Raw genomic sequence first — 10,000 nt, 5'->3', positions numbered from 1 at the left:
TGTCTGAAAACTAACTTACGGAATACGCTTGAACCTCCTCAGATTACAGGTAAAACTGTAAAGTCCGCCAAATGACAAACCAACATGGCGGGCAAATTCTCACATAGTCCCCGCGCCGTGCAAAACTGGGTACTAAAGACACAAGCTAAACCGCTGATCAAACTCGAACTTACAGGAGGTCACAGCATTACTCACAACAGTTAATTTCGAAACTTTGCAGCTGGTTGCCTGTGTGGCTTGTAAAAGGAGGGCTAAATTCTCCTTGGCCACATTAATTACAAGACAGGTTTTCACAAGTTTTCTCTCTCGCTACACAGACGCCCCAAGCTCAGTGCGAGCATGGCCGAAAACAATATAAGGATTTGTATAGGAATCCCGATAAAAGGCTTAAGAAGATAAATACATGAAAAAAAACAAAAAAAAAAAACAAAACAAAACAAAACAAAACAAAAAAACAAAAAACAATTAAAAAGCCTAACCTTATTGCCATTGTTGGTAGCTTCCTTCCTTTGTGGTTATTTTCCGACGCGATTTGAGGTATTTTTCACGAGAAGGTTTATCTTTCACAAAACAAGACAAGTCATCAGCAAATAAAGGAAGTTTAACGTCTTCCTTTCGAACTCTAATCTCTTGAATATTTTCATTTTGTCTAATGCTGCACGCAAGAACAATAATGGAGATAAAGGGTCACCTTGTCTCACCCCTTCTTTCAATAGTAAAATAATTTGAAGTAAAGCCATCGTTCATCACACAACTGGATACACTTGAATAAAACGTGCGAATCCATTTAACAAAAGATGGACCGAAATTGAATTCCACCGTAACTTTTACGCTTTTATCGCATGAATCACAAAGCGATGAGTGCGATATCGGTTTTTCGAGTGAGATTTACTTTGGAATTCACCAGTTTAGCAATGGATTTTTCTTGAACCACACGAGTTTTATTAGAAAACAAGCACACCCTCAGCGAGCGAATGGAAAAGGAAAAAAACCATTTCAGAGGCAACTGTCAATAGCCAGCGAATAGGAATCACGCTAAAATTAGAAGCCATTAAAAAAAAAAAACTTTGTCACTTCAAGGTCAAAGAAAAGTTTTACTGATGTACTTTATTCCACTTTATCTCTGAAAACGAGATCATTCACATTTTGATGTATTTCATTGAAACACGCCAGGTTGGCTTGGAACAAGAATCGGCAAAAGACGGCAATGCAATCAAGAAAGGGCAAACTTTAAACAAGATCCGCACTAACACTTAAATAACGGTTAGGTGAGATTTCCCCCTAATTTTACGAGAACTCAGTGCGATTACGTATTTATAACACAAGGGCACTGTCGATGCACAACGAAACCCAGTTGGGCAAACGGATTAAAAAAAGCACTTCGCTCGCATTTTAGAGCGAAACAAACAAACTTATCAACTTTTTCGATTTTTTTTCCTGAGCAAAGGACGAACCGATTAAATCATCTATTAAAAACACGCATCCACTTTAAATAACGAATCCGTAACAATAACAAACAGTTTAGTGCCAAAGGATTTCTGTTAATGGCAGGCGCAATCGCGGCGTGGTCGACATCCTCTTGGAGAGCATTATCAACCAGCCAATAATCAAGCCTTGTTTGCACTGTTGGTGTTTTTTGGCACCATGAAAAACGTTTCAATGTTGGATTTCTGTCTCTCCAAATATCAACTAAATCACGTGTAGAGCAAATATTTTCAATTTGTTCAACCGATTCCTTTAGTTTTGGGGTACCTCCCTGGCCAGCAAGCTTCGGATCAAGAATAACATTGAAATTCCCTCCCGCTATAATTCTACAATCATCATCTCTCGTAGATAAATGACAACTAAATACAGCAAAGCTTTTATTGAGACTTGAAAAACCGTCCCACTTGCAATAGACTCAATCTGATGCCCATTTACAATCATTTCTGGTAGAGGATTTGGAGTTTGTATCTTAATATTGTCCATTACCGAACACCATATACTAGCACTTCACATTACACTCTAGTCAGTTAACTCTGTTTAAAATATAAGTGCTACACGGCCAACGTTTGTATAAACGTAACGTTTCCTTCTACTTGTACATGTTCATTGCCGTGACTTTAACATCTTCAGTTCCCATTGCCTGCTCCCGTCTGACCTTGTAGCTGTGTCGGTAGAGCGGCGGAGATCTAACCCAAAGGTCGTGGGTTCAATTCCCACCCTGGTCAGAGTTTTTCTCTGTCCTTGTGTGGGCCCATTTCCATCAGTAGGGCTAACGCTCACATGGTTCATATGGGATTGAAATCTAGCACTTCACATTACACTCTATTCAGTTAACTCTGTAATAAATTTAGGCTTGAGTTACTCCTTGTAGAAAAAGCAGCATATATAAGATGATGATCTGATATGCCCAGGTCAATAGAACCAGCTAAAACATTTGGGTTTCCCAAATCTCTCTTGTATAGTTGTAAGTGTAATTAGCTTCTGTCAAAGAACGTCCTGGAACTGATTGTGCTGCTGAGCCTTCGAACCTCAACGGAAATGGTAGCTTCATTTTCATGAGTGACAGACTTGAATGAATCCCATAAAAAGGCTGTCCATTACATCACCTCGTAAGTAGGGCAGAACCAATTGAGGCAGTTTCGCCTTAGCTTTCTGCAAAAATTGATTGATTCCCGGGGCAAATTGACCATGACTTACTTGGACATCATGAACAGGGAATTCATCGCTTTGTTGATTTAATGTCTCCGGATGCATTTCTGACAATTGGCAACATTTTCTGTCTCCTTGATTTCACATTGACTGCCACCAATTCACAAAGCGACAGAATATTGTAATAAATTTCTTTCAAACTTTTCATTTTGTGCTCAAGCAAGGGATCTAACAAGTCAAGTTCCTTTTCATGATTAACCTTCTTATAAAAGAATGTCCTTTACCTTGGCAATCTTGCTTGTATTGCAGCCGTTATAATTCTTGTCTTTCATTTCTGCCCCTACCTTTCTAAACTTTCTTGAGCAAGCTACTAATGCTCCTTATGACATGTTGAGCACCATTTCGAACTCGAGATAATTTATTTTCCATGTACAAAAATTATCATCTATTCTCGTTTTGAGCTATAGCAGCAGAAATCGTTTTGAAAACAGAAATAATTGAATTTAAGGAATGCACTACAACAATGGACATCAAACGTGAATGATAAAAGCTGAGACTAAAGTCTGAATGACAATAACAATATCATTATCACATGGCTTGATACGCTCTCAAATCAATAAACCTTTCCCACACCTCTTTAGAGCATTTTATATTCTTATCTTCTGTGGCAGTTTATGACTCTGATATATTATGTGGTAATTCGTATTATTATCGTTGTGGGTTTGAGTCCTATTTGAGAAGAGCATTGCTTAGGAAGTCTGTGCAGTCATTTTTGTTGAAATGATTCACATTTTCAGATTAAAAAGAGTGGATGTGGAGACACTAAAGGATGTTACTCGCTTCCAACAACTTGTACTGGTAGTGCTGATTGCAACTATCTTTTTACTTACCAAGTTTCTGACGGAAATGTCACAATAGAAATGAGTGCAAAGGAAAGATATGTGTCTGTTGCCTTCAACGACCGGAAATTGATGGTAAGTCAAATAAACTACAGTTTAATTAGTTGTCGTATAACAACAACAACAGAAATTATTCATGAAAATTTCATTCCACGGCTTTTAATCGCATTTGGGGTATTTGTGCACTTACCAGAGCTTTGTATTTTTGGTCACTTGGGATTAATCTTTCTTTGAAATTGTTTTGGTTTTTGTGTTTTGTTTCTTTTGTTTTACGTAATCTTTGCTCCGGTACCTGCAGAAGGTACCCATATTTCATGATGAGATGAATTGTACTAATTAATGATGAAAAAATTATCTAGTGATACGATGATAATGATCCGATACGGCCACCCCTCTAAAAAAAAGGGTTATTGACCGGGGGGTCAGCTAAGATCTTATTTTACATTTTTCGAAATTTGTTTTTTAAGGTTTGCGATTGAGAAGGCTTGAGTAAAAATGTGCTCAGGCAAGGAATTTTAAAGTTCTATTGTTCTAGGATAAAAGAATAGCTTGTAAGATTCGGTGTTACATCTTATTTTCTTAAAGGTATGAGTTTTTACATGTCTACTCTTCCTAGTTGGTTTACATAGATATTCTCCTGGTTCTATAGCTACAAGGCCGTTGACGATCTTGTACAATAACAAGACGCGAGCAACAGCTCTTCTATGCTCAAGCGTGTCCCAACTCCCAACCAAGTGCTTCGATCATATTAGTCACAATATCGTGCACGTGACAAGACTCAACGTGCCGCACGCCTCTGGACCATCTCAAGTTTATATCGGCCATTGTTCTCTATACCATCTCTAGGGTCCCAAACTGTTGAGCAGCATTCTATCTTAGGCCTGAGAAGAGCCATGTAGGCTTTCTCCTTGTCGGCCTTAGATCTTACCCGAAGGTTTCTCTTCAGAAAACCAAGGGTTTTACTGCCTTTAGATGTGATGTTACCAATATGGACGTTCCACTTGAGATCTTTCGTAAGATGTACACCAAGATATTTAGTACCGGTCATAGTCCGCAATACTGTCCCGTGAAGGGTGTAATTGAAATCGATATCCTGCCTCTTCCTGCTTATTTGGAGGACTTCACACTGGTCAGGGTTGAAAGACATATCCTAGTCCTTTTCCCACACTTCCATTCTTGTGACATCTGCCTGGAGTTTCATAGAATCCTCGTGAGAATCGATTGTGAGCAGGATAGCCGTATCATCCGCGAACAGGTGAACCCTTGATTGTACATACTATGGAAAATCATTTATAAAAATGAGAAATAGAGCGGGGCCGATCGCGGATCCCTGAGGAACACCGGAGAGAACGGGAAGGTATGATGACTGGCAGCCATCAACAACAACACATTGCTGTCTTCCCTGTATGAGGTCCTGTATCCAAAGTTTGGTACCACCTTTTATCCCGTAGAAATCAAGCTTTAATGAGAGACTTTATCAAAGGCCTTTGAAAAGTCCAACACAATGAGGTCAGTTTGCTTGCGGTGATCCAGATTTGTGTGCAAAGCAGTTGTTAGTTCTAGAAGCTTCGTTTCGCAGGACCGTCCAGATCTAAACCTATGCTGTAAACAGTATAAGTTGCTATTCATGATCTTACTACAGATACAAGTAAGAGATATAGGGCGATAATTATAATTACTTGCAAAGACCTTGTCTCCCTTTTTAAATATGGGACAGATCTTTGCTGACTTCAGTCATCTGGAACTTGATGAATTTTAAGGGACAATGAATCTTCTGAAGTACATGTGCTATCTGGGGAGCCAGTTGTTTAAGGGCCATGGCTTGAATGTTGTCGGGTCCAGCAGCCTTATGGGGTTTGAGGTTCTTTAACAATTTTTCAATTCCTGGTGTTGTGATGGAGATATCGGGCATAGACGGGTAAGGGCTGCAGGCATCTGAAGGCAGAGTTGAGTCTGCATGGCAACGTGTAAATGCAGTGTAGAATGTGTCATTAAGTACTGACGCTTTGGTAGCAACATCGGATACAAGTTGACCTCGAAATTTGAGAGATGGTATACCAGAGGGGTCACTTTTTGCGTGCTTAAAGAGGGACCAAAAGCGTTTGTTGGAAGTGCGAGCTTTATCTGTTGTGTTATTGGTAGGAGTCACTACATCCTCTGCGTACTTCCAGTACGCTGCCCTCGACTTACGTTGGACTGTATGCCTCACAGTTCTGTACCTCGGGTCTTGTTTACGATGGAGTTTGTCCCGCTTTCTCGTGAGTCGCCTCAATTTGGAATCAACATAGGGAAGTCTATTTTTCTTTCTGGCTTGCTTGAAAGGGATATCTTTTTCAACAGCATTATGTAGCTCGCTCTTAAAGGACGACCACAACTCATTGATAGCAGAAGATTGTTACATAATCAGCTTAGAAGTGTTTAGGTGATCCAATTTATTCTGTCACCTCTCAGGTGTTGTCGTAGCATGGACTAGAGTGTTGTTGATTAGTCAGCATTGTCCTGAAAACCGTAATATATGCAGAGACATTTTTTTTAGAACTTTCTAGATTTGCATAAGTATAAAAAACTTGCGAGATTAGCTCGATGTGTGTATAATATTTCGTGTGTGCTCAAGGAATAAAGTCGTGTTGCCAACCGGAGTAGTTAACAAAGATGAGTCATCATTTTGGAGATTTAAAAAAGCGGAACAAAAGCAGGACATATGTCTTTCCAGGCCTACCCAGGCGGCTTTTTTACAGGAAGATTTTTCGCTGCTTTTTTGTTATAACTGATGGAATTTACGTCCCCCTCCACATACACAGCCTCATGGTCACTTATACCAGGGATCACAGTGACTTTCTTTATCAGGGAAGTATTATCTGTTGCGAACAGATATAAGGTGTTTTCACCCCGCTTTGGTTAGATGACCGTTTGTGTGAGATAATGATCTGCAAACAGTTCCACATAATTGTTTGTTAGTTCAATTAGGCTTGAGACAATTTTTTGCCAATCAAAGCCGGGAAGATTGAAAATCGCCAGTGACCCAAACATGAGAGCTACGGTTGCGCGGATGACTAAGTGAGACGCTGAAATTAATGAAGCTTTCCACGTCGCCTTCGTGAGGATTATAATAAGCACATACAGACAGACGTTTGCAACCTTTGATACACACTTCGACCCAAACAATCTCACAGTCTGTTTCCCATTCAGTTCTCCGTGAGGAAACAAGGTCACCGCGATAAATACTCCACCTCCAGAGGTATGACACCGATCTCGACGGAACATACTATAGTGTTTAGCCAGGTCCCTAGGGAATATTTCCCCATTTGTCACGGAATCATATAGCCAGGATTATATCGGGAACAGTTGTTTCGATTAGGTTCCTAAATTCAGGCTTTTTGTTTCGTATTGATCGAGCGAAGAGTACGAGACCTGGATTTTGCCTTACACTCTTTGGTGACCAAGATGAGGAGTGGTACCGGTGTCTGTTAACGTCACTTATTTCCTTGGGAGACGATGACGCCACGGGCCTTAGGAGACGATGAGGCCACAGGGTAACCAGGGCTATCAGATGTACTATTAGAGCTGTTGTTAAGATTAGAGAAGGAATTTGATGTCGCTAAGATGGTATGGTAAGAAAACAGAGTAGAGTAGTTTGGGCAATCACATATCTGACAAACCCATGCCACGGTACTGTTTAGATCTTCAATAGATTCCGTGCCTTCAGTAGCTTGGCATGAAGTATGGAACCATTTCCCACAATCATCACAACGCAAACTTTGTTTATGTCACTTAACTGTTTGATGACATAATCCGCACTCAAAACGCTTCTTATAATGCGTTTCTGGGCTGTCAGGTGTCGGGCCAGGGTTTGATGAAATGTCACCACACAGGAGTAGCAGGGCGAAGTTTAGTTTATGACCAGATAGGTTGTCCGCCATATTGGTTTTCACTCGATAAACCAGCTTGAGAAAAGCGTCTTCATTCACTCAAACTTCACGTGTCGACTGTGTTAAAATATCGCATGGAAGTTTAGTATACGTTTTGTAACCAGAAGGTGGGATTTTCCGTATCCTATTTCATGTATCTAGTGCGAGGAGGAATATGAACATCGCTCCCACAAATTTCGTGGCCGCCATTGCTGACGACCGCTGACCCTGCATTACTTCCGACGGTAAAGTTTCATGTCATTTCTTTTAAGTAGGTGGGATTCTTAGTTCGATTTAGAAAAGAAAAGTACAATCTACAATTCATCAAGATCTTTGTGTAGTCAAGAAGCAATGGACTGTGATGATTATCAGGGAAGTTATAGTATTAATGTAGTTATAAGCTAAAATTACACGTTCACACATATAAACAAAGAATAAGAAATAAAAGCAACATGCCAAGACTCAAGCCGACATAGAACAGGTACAAGGAAATTGAACACAACAACAACAACAACAACAACGTTTATTACATACAATACTAGTTACAATGAAAGGTTTGTCCTCCCAAATTTAGCAAGGCTAATCGAGTTGGGTGGAGCAAAGATAAAATAGTACACTAAGAATTTTACTATCATTCGATCTTAATGAATATGTAGAAGACTTAATACTTACTAGATCAGACAGATACACAGTGGAGCTAAGCCATTTATAGCCTTAAATGTGATTAACAGTATCTTATAATCAATACCCCATCTAACAGACTGCCAATGTAATTCCACTAAAATAGGTGTGATATGGCAAAATGTAGGTGCCATATAAATCAACCTTGCTGCTGCAGTACGTACTCTTTGCAACTTATTCAACTGACAATCTGGCAAACCAAATAACAGACTATTACAATGATCAATGCGACTTGTTACTAAAGCATGAAATAAAGATTCTATGACTTTAACAGAAAGGTATTTACGAATACGTCTAATATTGTATAGATAATAAAAAGCAGAAGCACATGTCTTATTGATATAACTAGCTATAGACATATGACTATCAAAAAATACACCAAGATTACAAACAGATGAAGATGGAAAAACTTCCGAGTTTCCAACAACAATGGTATCAATTTGTACTTTAGCCAACTGCTGCTTACTACCAATAAGTAATAATTCCGTCTTAGAGTCATTAATCATCAAATTGTTCGATATCATCCAATGCGTTAAGTCCCTGATACAATTTGACATTACGTTGACAGCATCAAGACTCACTTGGGCGAAAAGAAAAATGCAATGACAAAGATTACGAAAGGAAATAATAAATATTTAAGAATAATGTCATTGTTCTAGAGCGACTGAATGTTTCTATTGTAAAGATGTGAGGTACTACAGTGGAATACAGATTGAAATTCTAGTTCATTGATTGCTGATAATCTTAAGATTCAATAATATTTGACGAAAAAGTTTACTCTAGATGGAGGATATCACAAATATCAAGTTAAGATTCTTTCGAATAAAAGAACAGAGGAATAGCAGTGATAAGGAATTCATTAAGTGCATTTATAGTGGATTAATTGAACTAAGATTATCTTTTAATTTTTAAGACCAATATCATTTGGCAAAATGCTTCATTCTATGAATAATTTTGTTTCTAGATAAGAGTCTTCCAAAATTAAAATATTCAAAAGTAGACTAGTTGTTTTCGAAGTGACGTCGTTTTTTCTAAGATTTCTTAGCATTAAGGGAATTCCATTCCAGATAGTTGATCCAGTTCGCGAGAAAGAATTTAGCTGAATTGAGAGTCTAGAGCTTTGCGTATAGAAATTATTTGAAGCAGAGGATCGAGTGTAATGAGAATGGATATTAGAAATATATTGAAACTGCTTTTGAATTCTACTAGGTGCTATTTTGTGCCTAACGTCATACATTAAATTAGCTGTGATCTTAAAAATGGAAAATTTCAGTGGTAAAACACCTGCTTCGGTAAATAAAGGTACGGCGTTTTATTTGAAATTAAAAAAAAGAACGTAAATCTAAGAGCACCTTTTTTGCAATTTAAGGAGCTTCTCAAGGTGAGACTTACACGCTTGGCCCCGGCCTAGGTTAAATGTGGTCAAAACACCAAGTGGTTTGTCATGCTCACTCCAGATTTTAGTTCCTCTTGAATATTATTCTAAACTTGCCATAGTTTTTGCAAGCTATGGGAAGAGAAAAACTGAGTTAATTTAGAGGTTACAATGAGCGGCAAATGTAGTCAAGACACTATACGAGAAAGAGGAGGGTTGTCCAATACGCTCAAACTGAGGTGGATGCACTTTTTTGTAAGGACGATCTGATAGGCGGAAGTCAGGTCGTAGAAATGGGAGCAAGTGAAATAACAGGAAGTTGCTAGTCACCAAGTGGTGATGTATACTGATATTGCGAGCCCGATTCCAGATGGTTGGTGACTATAGATCAAAGCGGAAAGTCTATCGATTGGTAGGAAATGTCAGATCGTGAGAGACTATCTGAGTATAGCTGGATTTGCAACTGTTAGACGCACAAAATGCTTGAGTGTCCAACTGAATTA

At 38.9% G+C, this 10,000-nt stretch overlaps 1 protein-coding gene across 3 annotated transcripts in view; it reads left to right on the top strand.

Annotated features, from left to right (window-relative positions):
* The window catches only part of LOC138024830 (ferric-chelate reductase 1-like), a 106,050-nt gene that overhangs the window by 48,952 nt on the left and 47,098 nt on the right, over positions 1–10,000 (top strand). For all 3 annotated transcript variants that reach the window (XM_068872006.1, XM_068872007.1, XM_068872008.1), the window contains exon 6: positions 3,432–3,608. In XM_068872006.1, coding sequence (XP_068728107.1) covers positions 3,432–3,608 — 177 coding nt within the window. The remainder of the gene's footprint in view (positions 1–3,431; positions 3,609–10,000) is intronic.

Source organism: Montipora capricornis, chromosome 11 (assembly GCF_036669925.1).
Source record: "Montipora capricornis isolate CH-2021 chromosome 11, ASM3666992v2, whole genome shotgun sequence".
Lineage (NCBI taxonomy): Eukaryota > Metazoa > Cnidaria > Anthozoa > Scleractinia > Acroporidae > Montipora > Montipora capricornis.
This window is presented reverse-complemented; position numbering and strand designations above follow the sequence as displayed.